We start from the raw sequence: 21,221 nt of genomic DNA, 5'->3' as shown, positions 1-21,221 counted from the left end.
GCTTAGCATTTGGTTATTACTTTTGTCAGGTCCCTTTGTTACTACACCAGAAGCAGGCATTGGCTTGGTTACTGTGGCGGGAAAGTCAGAAGCCACAAGGAGGAATTCTGGGTAAGTGTGGTATTATAAGAGCCAGCCTTTATTGAATGCTTAGGCATTGTGCTAAACACATAGTGTTGTTTTATTTAATTCTCTCAAGAACTCTATGAGGCAGGTACTATTATTCCTCATTTTACAGGTGATGAAAGTGAAGCGTGGAAGTGTTAAGCAACTTGCTCAAGAGTACTCAGTTGTAGGATCAAAGATTTTGGTTGCCAGCAGTAGAAGCTGACTGGCTGATTAAATAGAGGAGGAGTTTATTTTTTGGCGGCCCCCACAATCTCTGGGAGATATGGAGTGCCAGGCTCAAGGCCAATTTCAGGAGCCATGGCTACAGTCAACACACAAACAGTAGTCTATTGCCTCCCTCTTTTTTTTTTTTGAGATGGAGTTTCGCTCTTGTTGCCCAGGCTGGAGTGCTGTGGTGCGATCTCGGCTCACTGCAACCTCCACCTCCCAAGTTCAAGTGATTCTCCTGCCTCAGCCTCCCGAGTAGCTGGGATTACAGGCCTGTGCCACCATGCCTGGCTAATTTTTTGTATTTTTAGTAGAGATAGGGTTTCGCCATGTTGGACAGGTTGGTCTCTAACTCCTGACCTCAGGTGCTCCACCCGCCTTGGCCTCCCAAAGTGTTGGGATTACAGGTGTGAGCCACTACGCCCAGCCTAACAGTAGTCTATAAAAAGCATCATAGCTCCTTTGCTTCACCAAGTGCTAGAGGCAACCAGTGCCACCCCAAAGTCAGTTGTTTCTATAGCCACTCTTTCCTGCAGAAAGGATTTCACAGGGAGTCTCTTTCTAAAACTGCTTATACCTGAATTAAAGACGTTTATGAGTACATCTGATATATAGAGCTAGGTCATATTGCTAGTGCCTTAGTTGCAACAGAAACCAGAAAGCAAGTTTTCCACTCTGCTTTGGTGACTTGTCAGGCTAAAATTTTCTAAGGTGTTCAATTTTCAGAAGCCATGATAGATGTCCACTATGGCTAGTAAGTGACTGTGTCAGTGGTCCTCAAGACCACCCCCAGGTTCGATGATTTGCTAGTAGGACACAGCATATGGTCATACTCACAGCTATGATTTATTACAGTGAAAGGATATAGATCAAAATCAACAGAAGGAAAAGTCACAGGGGCAAAATCCAGGGGAAACCAGGTACAAGCTTCCAATATCCTCCCAGTGGAGTCCCATGGGATATGCTTAATTCTCCCAGCAGGGAGTTGTGACAACAGGCGTTCAATGTTCCCTAGGAAGCTCATTAGAGATTTAATGCCCAAGGTTTTTACTGGGGGCTGGTTACATAGGTGGCTTCAGCTTGGTATATACTAAGTTTTCCTGCTCCTAGAAGGAAAGCAGGTGTTCAACATAAACCATATTGTTTGTACAAAACAATTTAGGCAGAGTGATCAACTCTTACCTTACATCCGAGTTTCCAGAGGCAACCTTGTAAGCAGGCCTTTCAAAGGATAGCAGACAGGCCTAGGGGCCTGCTATGTTCATTCTTTTTCTGGACAGTAGCAGGGCCAGAATTAAAACCGAGCCCATGCTCTGACATTCTACTTCTGTTACGGCAGAATGATTATTTTGAGTGGGTCAGGATTGCAGTCTGTTAAAATGAGGATAACAGTACTCTGTAGGGTATGAATAATAAATTAGATAAGCTCAGTGATTGGTACAACGACAGTACCCAAGAAATGTTCATTTATGTCCTTTTTTGATGAGTAAGTTAAGGGAATGGAAGGCTATTGTAACTCCAGGAATGTTCTGGTACTGGTAAAGTAAGTAGTAGGATATATCTACTGGACATTTTTTACTTTTGGAGGTAACGGATCATCAAACTGTAATAGATACTGCACATTGTGCAGGTAACAACATAACATAGGGACTAGAATAAGATTCAAATGGTAAGTTTTAAATTTTACAAGACTCATAGTAAATGTCTTGGACCTAGATCTCAAAGAGCAAGTGCTAGGGTTCCGCTGAATAAGGAAGATAAAGGAGCCATTAAGGTAGGCACAGAGTAGTGACTGGAGTGGCACTGACAGCAGAGAGAACACGGGGTAAATGTCTGCCAGTGGTTTCTCCTCTTGAAGTAGGGTTGATTCTTTGCCCTAAGCAATTAACTCTCTTAATTTTGCTTTTATTTTCTAGCGGATGATATGGGCTTAGGAAAAACCCTGACAATGATTGCACTCATCCTGACCCAGAAGAATCAAGAGAAAAAGAAAGAAAAGGAGAAAAGCACAGCTTTGACATGGCTCTCCAAAGATGGTAGACCGAAGTGCCTTAATAGCCTGCCATTCCCTACGTCATTTGAGCCACCCAAGAGGGGAACGTTTTCAGCTAAAAAAGGATACCTTTGGTCATATTTAATTATTCTACTGGAAAATCAGTATTAGATTACTCACCTATCGTATCATTTCTGATGCTGAGTATACTAATTATAAGTGATCATTTTTTCCCTTTTAATATAAACTAGGCAGAATTTTATAGAGAAAGGTGAGGCTCTAGAACACTTAATTTAAGCATAATAATAATTCTTATTTTTTGAGACAGAATCTCGCTCTCTTGCCCAGGCTGGAGGGCAGTGGCATGAACACAGCTTACTGCAGCCTCAACCTCCTGGGCTCAAGCGATCCTCCCATCTCAGCCTCCCAAGTAGCTGGGACCACAAGTGTGCACCACCACACCCAGCTAATTTTTAAATTTTTTTGTAGAGACAGGGCCTTACCGTGTTGCCCAGGCTGGTCTCAAACAACTGGGCTCAAGCAATCATCCTGCCTCAGCCTTCCAAAGTGCTGGGATTACACGTGTGAGCCACTGTGCCTGGCCAATAATTATTATTTTTGTAAATATTGGGGAAATAACCACAGGGTAGATTCAAATTAATTTTTTTAAAGGAAGATCTGTCACAAATTCACATTTTAATCACTATAGTGGAAGCTATTTTCCATGTTTCTGAAATTCTAGAAGTTCTAGATTATAGACACTTTCTATCTTAGCAAATGTTTTTAAAATGTAGTAACTTTAGCCAGGCACAGTGGTACGCACCTGTAGTCCCAATTGAGGGAGGAGAGTCAGGAGAATCGCTTGAGCTTGGGAGCTTGAGGCCAACCTGGGCAACATAGCAAGACACTGTCTCTTAAAAAAAAATTAAATAAAAAGTAAGAACTTTACAAGTACTTTAAAGATTGAATATGTTATGTATAGATAATACTACATGTAAGTTGCCATGTATTTGAGTACAGTTCTCAGTTGCTTAGATAGATCAAAAATCTATGGCATCTGCTCTCAGGGCCTCTAATGAGCACTGTTGCAGCTGGGTCCTATATCCCTTTGTGTGTAGTAGCAGCATGTGTGAGTAGCACAGGCATACACACGCAGAGATGAGGGGCCATGGTATAAACAAATCATCACTAATTGGTTCCAAACCAATGTTTGCTTATTTTTTAAAAAAGGTTTCTGTACTTAATTTTAAGGTAGAAGTACATACAGTAAGTTATGCTTTTCAGAAAATATAACAATACTCCATACGCCTGTATAATGAATCAACTCAAGAGGAGTTAGGAAATGATCCAGCTTTCACCTCCAGCCACTCTGAAAGCACATTCCTTTTTCACACTAAGGTCATGTGCCACCCACTTTCCTCCCCCTATTTAGCCTCTCTTTCTGCCTGTACTTTTAGCGGAGAAAATAAATAATTAAGTGTTTCAGTTTAAAAGACCATTTCTTGGCCGGGCGCGGTGGCTCAAGCCTGTAATCCCAGCACTTTGGGAGGCCGAGATGGGTGGATCACGAGGTCAGGAGATCGAGATCATCCTGGCTAACACAGTGAAACCCCGTCTCTACTAAAAACTACAAAAAACTAGCCGGGCGAGGTGGCGGGCGCCTGTGGTCCCAGCTACTTGGGAGGCTGAGGCAGGAGAATGGTGTGAACCCGGGAGGCGGAGCTTGCAGTGAGCTCAGATCCGGCCACTGTGCTCCAGCCTGGGCGGCAGAGTGAGACTCTGTCTCAAAAAACAAATAACATAAATAAAAAAAAAAATAAAAGACCATTTCTTCCATTTCCTATTTCACTGTAGGCTCTGTATAGAAATAAAAGCAATGGTTAAACATATTAACTGAAGGAGTAAAGTCAGTCAGGAGGAAGAGGTAATGCCTTTAAGTTAAAGGCTGGTCAACCACGGTGACTCACGCCTGTAATCCCACTGAAGGAGGCTAAGGCAGGAGGATCACTTGAGCCTAGGAATTCGAGACCAGCCTGGGTAACACAGCAAGACTATGTCTCCATATATTAAAAAAAAAAAAAAAAAAAGTTAAAAGCCATTTGGTATATGTAACTAGGCACTGATTTTTTTTCCCTTCTCAAGACTCTTCTGAGTTGACTTCCCATGGAACGCTAATCATCTGTCCTGCCTCCCTGATCCATCACTGGAAAAATGAGGTGGAGAAACGGGTGAACAGCAACAAACTAAGAGTCTATCTCTACCATGGGCCAAACCGGGATTCACGTGCCAGAGTGTAAGTGCAGGAATACGCAGTTGTGGGGCCATTCAGCACCTCTGCTCAAGGGCCTGTGGGCCTTTACTCCCCGCCCGAGATTTCACTTAATCAGGAAGCATATTCGTGAAGGCCAAAGACAGATCTTCAGCCTCGTCACCATACAGCCTTTGCCTTGTATCCTGAGGTCTATTGGTGATCTTTTGCTGTCCTTGTCATTGTCCTCAATGAAAGCTGCCCTGTGAGGAGGCCTGAGATGCCTGAGCTGCCAGTCAGGTGGCAGCAGCATTCCCCTAGTCAAAAGAGATGTTTCGCAAGGCCCTCATGGCTGCTGGACTTCTCATTCCAGGTGTATGTAGTGTGAATGGAACCGGCCCAGTTCTACAGAGCATCTTGATGGAATGCTAATGATTAGTTGCTATAGGTTGATTATATTTTTATGACTTTTTAATATATGAACCATCTAAGATGCTTTAGACTCAATAATTTAGGATGATTAGAGCTAACTGTAAATTCTTGAAGAGGGATGCTCAGAAAGGAGGAAAGAAAATGCTTCCCCACGTGGCAGTCTTAGTCTTAGTCTTTGTCTTTTGGTTTTAAAGGAATTGTTTTCTGTTCTTAATAGCGAAGTGAAGAGCTAGGTTGAATACTGGCTGCTGTAGTCAAGGATGAGAACAAAGTTATTTTTGCTTCTAAGTAATTTCTCTCCCCAGCCTCTAATCTGGATATTTTATCTCCTAAAGAACAGGGCAGCAGTCTTTCAGGAGTAAGTTGTTAGATTGGTGCCCCTCTGTCTATGACACACCAGTTCTCATGACTGAGAGTCGCTTCTGCAGGCAAAACGCATCAGGGTGGCAGTGGCAGGCCTGCAGGCCTTCCCTGGCATAGATTACTGTGAGTTGCCTGCCTTTGTTCTAAATTTTTAGTTAGAAATAAATTGAATCTCACTTGATTTTTACTTTGAGCATAACTTGTTTGGTATTTAAAATATACTAGTTGACCGATTAGAATCATTCTCAATTACACTTCTTTATATGATGCTAGGGTAACTTATAGACACTGCTGCCTCTCTGAATCAGGCATATCATTTTTATCAAAAGCATTTATTGAGGTTCTCTTAGGGCTGGACATGGTGGCTTATGCCTGTAATCCCAGCACTTTGGGAGGCCGAGGCAGGCGGATCACTTGAGGTCAGGAGTTCCAGACCAGCCTAAGCAACATGGTGAAACCCATCTCTACCAAAAATACAAAAATTAGCAGGGTGTGGCAGTGTGCACTTGTAGTCCCATTTACTTGGGAGGCTGAGATAGGAGAATCGCTTGAGCCTGGAAGGTGGAGGTTGCAGTGAGCCGAGATCATGCCCCTACACTCTAGCCTGGGTGACCAGGGTAGGTTACTCACCTATCATATCATTTCTGATGCTGAGTCTGATAATTATAAGTGATCATTTTTTCCCTTTTAATATAAACTTGGCTTGATCTATGATTAGCAGAATTTTAATTACTTTATTTCCATAAATACTTTATTACTTTACTTTTGAGACAGGATAGAGTGAGACCCTACCTTGTCTCAAAAATAAATAAAGTATTTATTGAAGTTCTCACAATATTAAGCTTCACTGGAAAAAGATTTGTGTTTCTCATTAAGAATCTTTGTATGTAACAAGTATAAGCAAGATACACTGAAAGCTTACAGCATGTATTTTTATATCCTAATGTCAAACTAGATCAGTGAATTTTCACAAATCCATTATAGAGTGGTGGAAAGAAAGCAGCATTGAAATAAGGTGAACAGTGCTCTGAGGGTATCTTTCTCCCCTGGACTTTGGTGTCATCCATCTCAAATCATGATTAAATGTTAATTCCCAACTCTATCCTACTTTCTGTTCTGGCCAGATCATATCAAGCATTATATTATCCCAGCCAGAGATTTTTCTTTCTGACTCACTGGATGGTAAGAGGGAGGCTGTGGTAGCTATAGAGAGCAGGTGGTAAATGATCAGAGGTAAAAGATAGGGAAACGAAGTGGGTAAAATTTACCTCCAAAAGTGTGTGTGTGTGTGTGTGTGTGTGTGTGTGTGTGTGTGTTAAGGACACGAGTTAATGAGTTCCATTTGTAGGCATTTTTATTGAAAGATTACTCTGTCCCTCTCATTGTCACTCTATAGTGGGACCATTTATTGATTTCTTTGTTATGTCTATGCAGCCTCTCTACATATGACATCGTGATCACTACCTATAGCCTCGTGGCCAAGGAGATTCCCACAAACAAGCAAGAGGCAGAGATCCCAGGTGCAAACCTCAGTGTGGAGGTGAGGCTGGGGGGCGGCCAGGGAAGTGGAGTTGGAGCCACAGATGGTTTAATGGGAGTGTTTCACAGCCTCTTTGATAGCAAGAGGACCTCCCTGGGGGTCAGGAATGCAGTAAATGATCTGCATGTGGAAAGGAATTGTTCTTTCCTCTATCCCATCGCCCTTATTCCAGACAACCACCTCAGTGATAAAGGTCAGCATATGCCACAGGATTCACCTGCCTTTTAGAACGAAAGATGACTACATTGTATTTGTGGGGGTAATCACCTGAATAAATGAAAGCCTCACTTGTTGCTATTTTTATTTTAGAGTATTTGATATTTTTAATATTGATTGCGCAGACTAGCATTTTACTACTAGTATTTTGATTTTAAGCCATCATTCCCTGCCTCCCTTTACTTCCCAGAAAAAAAGGGTTGCAAATAATAGGGCTATAATGGGCCAGAGGCTAAGTGGCAATTGTGAAGACCTGAGGGTCTTCTAGGGGGTCCAGGGCAGCCTCAGTTATGTGATGTAGAGGCTTTATCGTGGAATTATACTCTGAAAATACAATGTCATCCCAAGAACTCATCTTTCCGTATGTTATCCTTTTAGCCCAACAGGATATTCACAGGTTTCTTTATTTGGAGAGATCTCTAGAGAGAACATCTCTCCGGCTTATAATCAACTGTGACTTACAGATGATGAAATTTTCAGATTCCTCACTGATTTTCCATTGCTTTTGGGATAAACCCTAAATTTCTTTTCATGATGTATTAGGCTTTAGTTATTTATTTATTTGAGGCAGAGTCTTACTCTGTTGCCCAGACTGGAGTGCAATGGTGCAATCGTGGCTCACTGCAACCTCCGCCTCTCGGGTTCAAGCGATTCTCCTGCCTCAGCTTCCCAAGTAGCTGGGATTACAGGTGCCCGCCACCACACTCGGCTAATTTTTTGCATTTTTAGTAGAGATGGGGTTTCGCCATGTTGGCCAGGCTGGTGTCGAATTCCTGACCTCAAGTGATCCACCCGCCTCGGCCTCCCAAAGTGCTGGGATTATAGGCATGAGCCACCGCGCCCGGCCGTATTAGGCTCTTTATGATCTTGCCCTACCTGTTTGTGGCTCATCTCTCTGACACCCTGCCCCTCCCCGGGGCACCTCGTGTTCAGTCATACCAAGGGATCTGTAGTTCCCGCCATGCTCTGTCACAGCGTTGTGTCTGTTCTCCCTCGGAATGAAATGCTTTGCCTCCACTGCTTCTCCCAGGTTAATTTTTTTAAACCTGCTTCAAGAATCTTTTCTGGACCACTCCCTTCCCACCTTCCCCCAATTTGGTTGAATGCCTCTGCCAGCACCTTGTGCTTATATAAGTTGTAGTGCTTTATTTCTTCAGCAGACGTTGAGTATCTGCTATGGGTCAGGTGCTGTCTGGTCAAGAGCAGCCAGATTCCCACTTCAGGTATTGAATTAGACAGTAGGACTTACTGTATCTACATCATATTGTAATTATCTTTACACTTGTTTTTCTCCCCTGCTAGATTTTGAGCTCTTGAGGGTAGGAACTGTTTTTTATATCTGGCTTAGCATCTCATATCTAAAAGTAGACTTTTGGAAAATTTTTAGTAAATTTAGTAAATATTTTATTGAGTGAGTGAATTTGCAGGTTCAATTCCTAGTGTAGTCCTGGTCTACAGCCATTGCTTAAGTGTGGATTTAAAGAATAAAAGAAAACTCAAATTTGAAAACATTTTACTCTTAGCCATCTTATGTTCAAAGACTGAGACTCTCAAATGACTTATTTATTTGAACCAGTTGAGAGGTTTTACTCTTAGGTTTCTTAATTCTTATTTCAGTGTACCTGAGCTACGCAAATTTAAAGGTAAAGGTGGGTCTTCCATACTTGGCTGCTAGTTCCCCTTGTTTCCTTGAGGACATGTACATTTTCCCATACTGTGGCTAGATTTCACTTGTGATTCTTCCAGCGCACCTCAACACCTTTGCTTCAAATAGCCTGGGCTCGAATCATATTGGATGAAGCTCACAATGTTAAGAATCCCCGAGTGCAGACATCCATAGCTGTGTGTAAGCTACAAGCCTGTGCCCGTTGGGCTGTCACTGGAACCCCCATTCAAAACAACTTATTGGATATGTATTCACTGCTGAAGTGAGTAACTTCTTGTGATTGTGTAAATATGACTCCTGTCTGTATCCCTTCATCATTATTTCATGTCTCATAATAAAGCCTTAGTATGTGCCAGATTATCTTGTTTAGCAGATGGCAAGCCTGTCAACCTTTAAAGGACAAAAGAATAAATATTTATGAGAAAATAGCTGTTGATTGGTTGATATAGGACTTTGATTACATTCAGCCCTTATAAATATGCAAACATATAGGACAGCTTGAATTAAATTATTCTTTTTTTTTTTTTTTTTTTTTTTTTTTTGAGGCGGAGTCTCGCTCTGTCACCCAGGCTAGAGTGCAGTGGCCGGATCTCGGCTCACTGCAAGCTCCGCCTCCCGGGTTCACGCCATTCTCCTGCCTCAGCCTCCCGAGTAGCAGGAGCCCACCACCTCGCCCGGCTAGTTTTTTTTTTTTGTATATTTTTTAGTAGAGACAGGGTTTCACTGTGTTAGCCAGGATGGTCTCGATCTCCTGACCTCATGATCCGCCCATCTCGGCCTCCCAAAGTGCTGGGATTACAGGCTTGAGCCACCGCGCCCGGCCGAATTAAATTATTCTTGAGTCCAGTGAATGTTTTCGGCTACTTCTGCTTTAAAACATATGGTCTAGGGCCAGCACTACAATTTATTTGAAGCAAACAGAAAAGAATGCTGATTTTAAAATATTTCCTTTTGGCTGAGTGTAGTGGGTCATACCTGTAATCTCCACACTTTGGAGGGCTGATGTGGGAGGACTGCTTGAAGCCAGGAGTTCAAGATTAGCCAGGGCAGTAAAATGAGACCCCATCTCTACAAAAAAATTAAAAAATTAGCCAGGTACAGGGGTGTGCACCTGTGGTCCCAGCTGCTCGAGAGGCTGAGGCAGGAGGATCGCTTGAGCCCAGGAGTTCAAGGTTGCAGTGAGCTAGGATTATGCCACTGCACTCCAGCCTGGGTGGCAGAGTGAGACCTCAGTCTCTCAAGAAAAAAATTAAAAATAAATAAAATACTTATTTTTATTCGAGTCAGCCATAATAGGATGTGAAATTTCTTTCTTAGCCCCTGTAGCTTGAGGAACAAATCCTAGCTGTTGGTTATATGTCTTGTTGTGACAACGTAGGTGTTGTTACTAGGAAAACTCACATTTTTATAATGTGGTTTTGTTATTGACTTACATCCTTTTGATCTGTCCAGCAGAGGTTTGCTATGAAATTCACTTTTTAAAGTGATTGGATGACAGATGTAACAGAAAATCTGATTTGTGTTTCATCTTACATCTTACTTTGAACTTTTATTCCATTCTCCCTGACTTCTCCTTCCCTATTCTGTGCCCTTCTTCCTCAACAAAAAAGGTTTCTCCGTTGCTCTCCATTTGATGAGTTCAATCTGTGGAGGAGTCAGGTTGACAATGGCTCAAAGAAAGGAGGAGAACGGTTAAGTATTTTAACCAAGAGCCTTTTGCTGAGGAGAACAAAAGACCAGCTGGACTCTACTGGCAGACCTTTGGTAATCAAGTTTATACCTGTCCCTGGGGGAGGCCGGGAAGGAGCATGACTGTGTCCTTGTCTTGGGTTGAACAGCCATCTGCTTTGCTTCAGGAGCCTCTGACTCTCCCATCCTCCTGTGAGGAGGCCCCAGGGTTGCAGTTCCTTGCCTAGTGTCACAGCAATCCAGTTGTACTGTATGTTGGAGCAGTCCTGTGTTTAAGAAAGGGTGGAAGCTGCATTCCAGGGGTTGACTAGCTCTGCAGTGTCAGTATGTGGGGAATTTCTTCTGTAATAGGTAATTCGTATAGCTTCATGCCAGCTTTTTTTTCGTTTGTTCTTCCAGGTGATACTGCCCCAGCGTAAATTTCAGTTGCACCATTTAAAGCTTTCTGAAGATGAAGAGACTGTTTACAATGTGTTTTTTGCAAGATCAAGGTGTGTGTATTAAAGAAGCACCTTCTCACACACACTGTTTTATTCCTGTCTTTTCTTGGGAGTGAGTTGAAGGTCAAATTTCCACAAACTTTATTTGTGGCATTATTGATTAGTTGGATGTCTGTATTCCTTTTTTTTTTACTCCATTTTTCTGCTTCTCCCCTCCCCAGCTTACCTCTGTCTCATACACACATGGAAGGCAACATTTTGAATCTACTCTTCATTGACTTCTTTGCATAGCATAGGGTGTGGTCACCATATACTCAATCTGCCTGGTCCTCATGGGGCTGTACTGAATGATGATATCTCTTCGACATTTGACCTGTCAGCCAGCATCTCACTGGAACTTTAAAGAGACTACTTTAATCCTTTGTGTCATCTGTTCTTTGCACTGTCTCTTGAACTCTTATCCTTCCCTGAATTCCAGATTTACTGTCTCCTATTTGGTACCTACCTCTCATTTACGTTTCTAATGTAAATATTTTTTTTCTTCTTTTACACCTTATATTTATTAGCTTATTTTTTTTAAAAGATTGGTTTTTAAAAATAACTCTTTTGCATTACCTTTGGCCATTACTTCTTATGAGCTTGGCATCATTTAACAAGTCCACTTATATAATTTGTCAAGATCCCACTGCAGGCACAGTTAAGCACGTCTTAGTGACCATTATACCTGCATTTTTTTCCTTTTTTCTTTTTAATCTGAGGCAGGTCAGCTCTGCAGTCCTATCTAAAAAGGCATGAAAGTAGAGGCAACCAATCTGGAAGAAGCCCTAATAATCCATTCAATAGAGGTAAGCTGTAGAACTCTCATAAATACATATGACTGATGATAATGGGGATTTGGATTCAGTGAAACACAGAAATGTGAGGTTATGAATCCTTGGTATCAGAGATTTGACCTTAACTAAGACCCTCAAACCAGAGTAAAATCTACTGATCTGTGAACATGAGATCTGGTGTTTGTTTAACTTCTTTTTAATTGTTCCCTAAATCTGCTTTATTAAAAGGCAGGTAGTTCTATAAGGAAAAACCGATATTTCATTTGGCCTAATTGGCATGGAAGTGAGTGATAACTATATTATTGAGTCTGAGATCAAACACGGTTAAAGTAGCCCCGTGTAGTTCCCAGCTCTCTCTGTATTTCTCTTTTAAATCCCGTACCATCCTGTGGCTTGTCTTCCCTCTTGGAAGTGGCACTGGAGTTTGGGTCCGAGGAGCCTAGACACCCTGAGGCAGCAGACTCACCGAGATCCAGCACCGTCCACATACTGTCCCAGTTGCTGAGACTGCGCCAGTGTTGCTGTCATCTTTCTTTACTGAAGTCGGTAAGAAAAGCCCTCAGCCTGCTGTCATGTAGTGCTCCAGAGGGGCCACCGAGAAGTCAGTTTCACTCTCCTCCAACTGGAATCCAGTCTGCTTGATCAAAGGAAATGCTGTGTTGGTTTTTCTGTTTTTGTTTTTTTGGTGGGTTGGAGAAAAGGGGGCTTATTTATTTTGCTTTATGTCATATTAATCTTGATAATTCCTATGGCATCAAGAATAGTGTATTTCTATTGTTTATTTTGTTTTAGATTAACTGTTTAAGAAAGGAAAATGACATTTTGTTTAAAAAGAAGCCTTTTGTGAATGCTCTGGTACTTCAGAATGTTACAAAGCTAATTTAGTTCTCGGGGTTTTCTGCTTTCAGGCAGTATTGGAGTTTTGGGTTCCAGTTATAAAAACTCAGATAGTTATACAAACTGAAAAGTTGCCTCTACATTGGATAGAGGCACATCCAAAATTAAGAGGAGTATTTTATTCATTTGAGGAGCTGTAATAATGTATTCTGATTATCAATATCTCAACTAACTATATTCTAGCTTGGAAAAATAGAATGATTATGTCATCTGCCTGGCAAGTCTTTAAAAAGTTCCATCATTGGGTTTATCTTTAATCTGGTGAAAAAACTTGCAAGATCACACTTTAATCAAGGTGTCTTGAGGAGTTACTGCTGACAAATTACAAGACATTTTGTCTGTGAAGTGTTAAACTATCAGAACATCATCAACAAGTAACAAGGTTTGCTGCCTTGACTTCCAACCGCTCCTGTCTTTTTTTATTTGTTCAGGCCCTGGATCCAATGGAACTGAAGGGTGAAGGTCTCGTCCTTTCCCTGGAAGAACAGCTCAGTGCTTTGACCTTGTCAGAACTCCGTGACTCAGAGCCGTCTTCCACTGTTTCCCTTAACGGCACCTTCTTCAAGACGGAACTTTTTGAAGATACGCGAGAGAGCACCAAGGTACTTTTTGTCTCCTCTATAGTAGTAGAGAGACTTCGATTCCTCACACATTTTCCTGTGTGACAGCACCTCATTTGTCCAAGTGGGAACAGCCATTTGCCAGCAGAGCTAGAGCCATCAGATTCTAGCTGATCGGATTCTCCCTCCAGTCTTAAAGCTTCATTTATTTCACAGATAACACTAAAGCCTTACTACATAGGGGGCTTTCAGAGAGTAATTTGGGACAGCCCCAGCATTGCACTGAAGCAAGTTTTCTGTCGTGGGTCACCGGGGAGCTTGCCAGGTTTGTGCTAGGGACGGGGCCTATGCAAGTGAGCATTTGTTTAGAGAAAGCTTAAAAGGAAAACAAAGGCTTCACTCTAGAGACTGTGTCGTACATGTGAGTGCCAATTGCTCTGACTTTGAAAGACTTCCATATGTGAGTAGTGTTTCCTACAGAGCCTTCTATCTTCATTAGTCATTCTGCTCTGTTTTCATCAGAGCTTTTTAAGGCAGAAACATTCTGCTGGAGGAAGGCTGACATATGCCGTAACCTGAGTCCTGCCTATCTGCTGGCTTGAAATGTGCTTCATCATCCTGCCTGTCTTGAAAGTGGGGCTTGTTTCTCTCTCAGCATCTCAAGCTGCCATTCTTGAGCTCAACCTCTCTTCAAAGGCTTTTTTTGAAAAAGTGTATTAATACCTAGAAAGGAGGTCACTTCCAGGGGAATGGCATTATTTTTTAGAAGAAATGCTGCCTTTTAATTAATATTTTAAAACATTTACCTAGGTCTTTACCACTCATAGCTGAGAGAAACATAAGAAGAGCATCCCATGTGGCCAGAACACACATGCTAGTGCCTTCAGAGTGAGCTACTGGGCTAAAACTTATAATATTGCTCATCATTTGTGTTCCTTGTTTAGTTAAATGCAGGCAATGTTTATTCACAAGTTTTCTTAACATAGGCCCATTAATAGTTGAAACCACGTAAGGTTGTTTCAAGTAGGGAAGGAGGCTTCTTACTGGAATTTGACCCTGGCTCATGAGCCACAAATCCAGCCCCCCTGCTGCAGTTTTCTCAAAACACCATGGCCAGCTTTTTCATGTGGGAGTCACAGCGCCCTTCCGCAGTCTCAAGTTGCCAAGACACCAGGCACATCAGTGTCTCTGTTCTATTGTTAACTAAATAACAGATGTACCTGCTTTTCTGTCTGCTGATTTGAATTGTACAGTTCTGTGACTCACTTCCTGCCTAGGCAGCAGAATGTTAAGATTGGAAAGCAGCCCCATGGGGTGACCACTGGAACGACATCCTCGAATGTGGGAGCTCAGGGCACCTCAGAATTTATCTGGCCTAAGTCCTTCTTTTCACTGATAAGGAATCTGAGTCTCAAAGAGGTTCAGCCATACGAGGACAGAGGAAGAACTTCTGTATATTTATCTCCTGATTGATTTACAGTCCAGTTTTCTTCCTTCTCCAGCATTCTGGGGGTGAACTCTGGGGCCCTGAGAGGCTTTTGGAAGGTTTTTCACATGAGCAGCTGGGAAGAATTAATCCAGCTGCACTCCAAAGTCATGCCCCGTGCGTTCTTACTGCCAGCTCCCCTGTGGACTCAAATGCACCCTAAGGGTTCTTGGGGAATATCCAGGGAGCCTGTTCAGAAGCTTTAACAATCGTTCCTCCGTCTGGAGAGGTCCTTTTCAACAACATTTGGTACAGGCCGTAAAGTGGGTAAAACTCTTTCACTTTATTCTTCAGCAAGCATTAAGAGAGTACCTTCTCTGTTTTGGCCATGTGTGTACTCACAGCCCCTCACACATGGCCGAAACAGAGAAGGTACTTTCCTAATATTTGCCTCCCTGGAGTGTCTCAAGTCCTGGAAGCAAGAGATAATAAGCAACTAATATATAGTATGACAAGGACTGTGATAATAGAAACAAAAGGTGCTACGACAGTACATGGGCAGTAGGCATCTAACCCATACTTTGGGGGTTGGGAGGACCTCCACTGACACAAAAGGGTGTTCTAGGCAGAGGGAACAGAATGGATGGGATAGCCAAAGTGTGATTTATGGGAAGAATTTCGGTGTGATTGCTGTGTCGTTTGAGGAGGGCATAGTGAGAAACGAACCCAGAGAAGCAGAGGCTGGAGCAGCAAGGATCCGACAAGCTGCCTTGAGGAGCTTGGCCTTTATCCTCAGTGGGAAGCTATGGAAGGGCTTTAGCCAGAGGGGTGAAGTGACAGACTCACATTTTAGGAAGAGGTTTCTGGCTACAGAGAGGAGGGTGGAATAGAGACAGGTGAGGCCAGAGCACAGACGCCATCTAGGAGCCTGCTTCGCATGGCAGGTGAGAGGAGATGGAGAAAAGTGAATTGCTTAAACATACAGTGTTGATGTAACCTTTTCCCAGATTTCATCTCTGTTGGCAGAATTGGAGGCAATTCAAAGAAATTCAGCGTCCCAAAAGAGGTAACTGCGTTTTCTCATTATCCAAGTATTGGTCATAATTATGTGAGAAAATTTGATATTGCCGAGAGTTATAAATCAAGGACTGTGAGTCATGCTCAGCAGAAAGCACTGAGGTTACAGCACACATTCCCTGTGATTTCTAATTAAAATATTTGTGGTGCAAATTAAAACGGACATCCCTACAGGATCAGGGTAAGCTAAGCATCTGAAGAAGAGTTTAAAAGTAGAAAAGCATATAAAGAAAAGCAAGGGAGTGAGCGGGCGCCAGCAGTGCTGATAACGTTCTTAAGCTGGGTACTTGGATACAAGGAGTTTCATTTTGTCATTTGCTATACCTGACATATGTGCTATACACCTGCGTTTGTATATGTGAAATAATTCAATATAAAAATGTAGAACTCTAATTAAGACAGCGTGGGGGCAGGGAGGAGCCTTAGCAGCCTGTTGCTCTGGCTGGCACAGGAAGGGTTGTCAGTGTCCATTTTGTGCAGGACCACAGATTTCTGGGTGAGCACTAGGCCCCCAAATAAAAGCAGGCTGGAGTCATCACTTTAGTCTAGCTACCACTTTTTTCTGACTTCATTTAGCACCAAATAAATTGTAGCAATGATCTAGAAATAACTGGAAGCATTATAATCTTCAGACATGACCTAAATGTATGCCTTCTCTCTTAGGCAGCAGAAGCCCTTTCCTTGTCAACATTTGATAGCCAGTCTTAAGAGTGATGGGGGCATTAAAGCCCTGCAGATGAGTCTGTGTAATCTATGTTAGGGTATTTTTTATTTTATCCTTCTTTCCAGTGTCATTGTCTCTCAGTGGACCAACATGCTGAAAGTTGTAGCATTGCACCTGAAGAAGCATGGACTGACTTATGCCACCATCGATGGCTCTGTCAACCCCAAGCAGAGAATGGACTTGGTAGAGGCATTTAACCACTCCAGAGGCCCTCAGGTACAAGCTGGTCACATCAGAGCTGCATAATTAACTGTTCTGAGTTATATAAGAGAATTCTTTTTGTTTGTTTCATTTTTGTTTTTGGTTTTTTGAGATGGAGTTTCGCTCTTGTTGCCCAGGCTGGACTACAGTAGTGCTATCTCAGCTCACCGCAACCTCCACCTCCCGGGTTCAAGTGATTCTCCTGCCTCAGCCTCTCAAGTAGCTGGGATTACAGGCTCCTGCCACCACGCCTGACTAATTTTTGTGTTTTTAGTAGAGACGAGGTTTCACCATGTTGACCAGGCTAGTCTTGAACTCCTGACCTGAGGTGATCCACCTGGCTTGGCCTCCCAAAGTGCTGGGATTACAGGCATAAGCCACTGTGCCCAGCCATACAGAGAGAATTCTAATATGGCAACTTAAAAATATTTACAGTCTTGATTCCTCCAAGTGTTTAGAATTTATTAGACATGTATTGGGGTACTTTTAAAGAGCACAAATATTCTAAAAAGAATAAAATAGGCCAGGCATGGTGGCTCAAGCCTGTAATCCCAGCACTTTGGGAGGCCGAGACAGGTGGATCACGAGGTCAGGAGATCAAGACCATCCTGGTAACACGGTGAAACCCCGTCTCTACCAAAAAATACAAAAAACTAGCCAGGTGAGGTGGTGGGCACCTGTGGTCCCAGCTACTCAGGAGGCTGAGGCAGGAGAATGGCGTGAACCTGGGAGGCGGAGCTTGCAGTGAGCTGCGATCTAGCCACTGCACTCCAGCCTGGGCGACAGAGCGAGACTCCATCTCAAAAAAAAAAAAAAAAAAGAGAATAAAATAGGAGGACTAAAAGGAGATTAAGAGCAGAGCTGGTTAGGATGAGGGGAATTTTTGTAGAGGAGGCAAGTTTTGAAGGATAGGTGGGGTTATGGGATGAGGAAATACGGAAGGAAATGAAAGAACACAGGCATCTAATTATAGATAATAAGGATTTGGAAAGCATTAGTAGAATGATAGGCAGGAGAATTATTGTAGCAATGGAGGGGTAGGGACTGATGAAATAAACATAATCTGGTTAATTGAAAGTTTATTGAGCTGATCATCCCCAGGGTTCTAAATTACAGTATTTATATATTTTGGCAGGCACTCAGTTAATTTTTTGAGGTCGACTCACACACACACAAAATGTGATGTGAGACATTTTCTCAAAAGTGAGACATGGGAGATAGCATTATAATGTTTAAAAAAATTTATAACAGCAGAAGGAAATCTGATAGGAACACAGTGCTTATCTGTATTGATCGTGGACTTAAACCTGAGACCAAGATGTGTTACGAGACCAAGTCTGTTTAAAGTTACTGTTGTGTTTCCTTTTGAAGGTAATGCTGATTTCTCTCTTGGCCGGAGGTGTTGGTCTAAACCTGACTGGAGGAAACCATCTCTTTCTTTTGGACATGCACTGGTAATGATTCCGGATTTGTCCTGAGTTGTCACAGCACAGCAAGGAGGCCAGTGGGCTACAGGGGCAGCAGGAACTGACTTCCTATGTTGATTGCTGTGTTTGTATTGTGGAGATGCCTCGCTTTGTATCTGTCTATAGATACAGATCTAAGCAGGGTAGAGGGCTAGTTGACTCCCCTGAATTCCTAAGCTAGCAAGCCTTCAAATGACTACTCAAAATAGTTCATTCATGTTATTGTTAATCTAACATCTGTTTCCTTGGAAACTAGGAGCATAGCTTTTCCTCATGGCTAATAGTTAACGTTGCTCATTTTTACCTCTTCTCCAGAATACTGTATTTCAGACATACTTGTTGGGGTCCAAGGAAATTTCAACCTTTGAAAAGAGGAAGAAGTGGCCGGGCGCGGTGGCTCAAGCCTGTAATCCCAGCACTTTGGGAGGCCGAGGCGGGCGGATCACAAGGTCAGGAGATCGAAACCACAGTGAAACCCTGTCTCTACTAAAAATACAAAAAATTAGCCGGGCGCGGTGGCGGGCGCCTGTAGTCCCAGCTACTCAGGAGGCTGAGGCAGGAGAATGGCGTGAACCCGGGAGGCGGAGCTTGCAGTGAGCCGAGATCGCGCCACTGCACTCCAGCCTGGGCAACAGCGTGAGACTCCGTCTCAAAAAAAAAAAAAAAAAAAAAAAAAAAAAAAAAAAAAGAAAAGAGGAAGAAGCATTACTCCAAAAAGCAAAGGAATAGGGATTTTCTAATTATGTTAGAAATATACTTAATACCTCACCCTTGGATTCATGTATGTAGTGTTAATACCAGGAGTACAACCACATCTTTCGTGGCCACAAAATGAATGAGTGTGTTGCTAACAGGAAATCTCATAATTAGTACCAGTTTCTGGTTTTCTGGTTATGCCAATCAAGGATTGCTGCACCAGGCACTGTTGCTAGGGATTGTCATTGGTCTAGTTCTCTAGACAGCCCAGATTGGTACAAATAGGTCAACCTGTTATCATCTTCCGGGAGAATGGGTTTAGTTCTTACTTGGGACTCCTCTATACACGTGAGTGAGGAACGCATACTAGGAATCATGCTTTTTTTTTTTTTTTCCTCTGAGATAGAGAAATGTTATCCAAGATTGTAAAGAGGTAAGCTGAGAAACTAATTTGGAGTTACAATGGGAATCAATAAAGAAGGAAACAAATTAAGTCTCCTTCGTTGAATCACAGAATATCAAAGTTGAAAAAGGTAGCTATTCAAGATCATTAGCTGGCCCTTCAGTTTCCAAGTAGCAATCTGAAGCCTGGAGGGCTGAGCAATCTGAAGCCCAAGGACATCTAGCTACCTAGAGACCAGACCTGAGTTTTGGTTTCATCTCTGTTACTTAGAGTTGTCAACTGATGATAGCGATAAGAGCTATTATGAACACTCTGACCCTAGTTTCTCACTAGAAACTAGCCAAGAAGGTATCTGGCACCAGCTTGTCTTAGGCCACTATAACCTAGGACAGGGGTTGACAGATTTTTTTTCTTTGAGGCTTTTCAGGCCACATAGGTTTCTGTCACATGATGTGTGTGTTTTGTTTTGCTTTGCTTTCTTTTCTTAAATCCGTTTAAAAATGTAACAATAATTTTTAGCTACAAAAACAAGCTATGGACTGGATGTGGCCCCTGGTCCATAGTTTGCCACTTCTGATCTAGTATGTCGGTTCCTTTGAGCTTTACCTGTCTTCTAACAGGAATCCGTCACTTGAGGATCAAGCTTGTGACCGAATTTACCGAGTAGGGCAGCAGAAAGATGTTGTCATACACAGGTAAGTAATGGTCCCCAGGACCCAGGACCCTTCTCAACTTGTACTTTGTGAAAGTCTTTCTTTGTTAGGTAGTGTCTTAATAGAATTTAAAGTATTTGGTGATGACTTTATTAATGATGCTCCTGAGGCATACCCTCAGGCAAACCACAGTCAGGGAAAAAACGAGCAATTTGGGGTAAGCTTGAAGTTGGTCACTGCAAAAGAAGAGCAAGTTTGTGTATATGGTGAGGGCAGTCCATGGAACGACGCTCCTCTCTTTTATTTTTCTTTTTAACTTTTATTTTGACATAATTTCAGACACACAGAAAAGGTACAAGAATAGTACCAAAAAGTTCCCATATATTATGTGTGCATGTGGGTGGAAACACTTTTCTGGACCACTTGAGAACAAGTCGTAGACCTGATGCTCCTTTGTCCCTAAGTACTTAAGTGTACATTTCTTAAAATTAAGGGAATTCTCTTACATAACCCCAATAAAATGATCAAAAGCAGGTTATTAAAGTTAACAAAACACTATTCTCTGATCTACAGATCTTTTCAATCTCACTTGTCCCAGTAATGTCCTTCACAGCAAAAAAGAATCCCAGATTCCGGTAGCATGCAGTTGTCATAAGTTTGTCTCCTTTGATCTGGAACAGTACCCCAGTCTTTGTGTTTTATGACATTGACATTTTGATGAGCATGAGCCAGTTATTTTGCAAAATGTCCTCTATTTTGGACCCCCTTGTCTTTAAAAGCAAAACCTGCCTTAATGCTGCCAGTCCCCTCTCACAATGGCCCTGTTTTTCTCCTTCCTTTTCATGACCAGGTTTCCTGAAGAATTAGGAATCACTGCCTATTTTTACTTGATAACTTCCCATTCATTCCTCAACCTTTGCAAACTGGTTTTTACTCCTGTTGCTGCACTGAAATTGCTCTTGTTAAGGGGCACCAATGACTTCCAGACTTTGCCAAATATAGTGATTATGACAGTCTTCCTATGCTCTCTTCTCTGCTTATTCTGTGCATTCTTTCCTTTACAAATTCCATGCACTCCAGTAAGTCCAAAATTCGTATCTTTAGTTCCAAGGTCTCCTAAACTTTAGATCTGACTATCACAGTCCCTGCTAAATATCTGAATCCGAGTGTCCACATACTCATCTGCTATCCTTTCTTTTATTCATTGTTCATTTGAGCATTCAGCCCATAAAACATACCTTTTGAGCACCCACTATGTAGCAAGTATAATAACATGTTTCAGGTATTCAAATGTTACAAATCAAAATTGATTTTCTCTTCCTATTACCTCAAATCTGCTATTCTTCTGTAGTCACTGTCTTT

The 21,221-nt window shown here is 42.3% G+C and overlaps 1 protein-coding gene across 2 annotated transcripts in view; it reads left to right on the top strand.

The window, feature by feature from the left end:
* Window positions 1-21,221, top strand: part of LOC105479105 (transcription termination factor 2) — a 44,609-nt gene that overhangs the window by 20,431 nt on the left and 2,957 nt on the right. For both annotated transcript variants that reach the window (XM_071093325.1, XM_011736922.2), the window contains exons 9-22: window positions 30-111; window positions 2,253-2,372; window positions 4,472-4,622; window positions 6,807-6,912; window positions 8,875-9,056; window positions 10,405-10,558; window positions 10,883-10,974; window positions 11,686-11,768; window positions 12,169-12,302; window positions 13,085-13,255; window positions 15,647-15,705; window positions 16,506-16,656; window positions 18,013-18,095; window positions 19,827-19,901. In XM_071093325.1, the coding sequence (XP_070949426.1) occupies window positions 30-111; window positions 2,253-2,372; window positions 4,472-4,622; window positions 6,807-6,912; window positions 8,875-9,056; window positions 10,405-10,558; window positions 10,883-10,974; window positions 11,686-11,768; window positions 12,169-12,302; window positions 13,085-13,255; window positions 15,647-15,705; window positions 16,506-16,656; window positions 18,013-18,095; window positions 19,827-19,901 (1,643 nt within the window). The remainder of the gene's footprint in view (window positions 1-29; window positions 112-2,252; window positions 2,373-4,471; window positions 4,623-6,806; window positions 6,913-8,874; window positions 9,057-10,404; window positions 10,559-10,882; window positions 10,975-11,685; window positions 11,769-12,168; window positions 12,303-13,084; window positions 13,256-15,646; window positions 15,706-16,505; window positions 16,657-18,012; window positions 18,096-19,826; window positions 19,902-21,221) is intronic.

The sequence above is a fragment of the Macaca nemestrina genome, chromosome 1 (genome assembly GCF_043159975.1).
Source record: "Macaca nemestrina isolate mMacNem1 chromosome 1, mMacNem.hap1, whole genome shotgun sequence".
Taxonomy (NCBI): Eukaryota; Metazoa; Chordata; class Mammalia; order Primates; family Cercopithecidae; genus Macaca; species Macaca nemestrina.
This window is presented reverse-complemented; position numbering and strand designations above follow the sequence as displayed.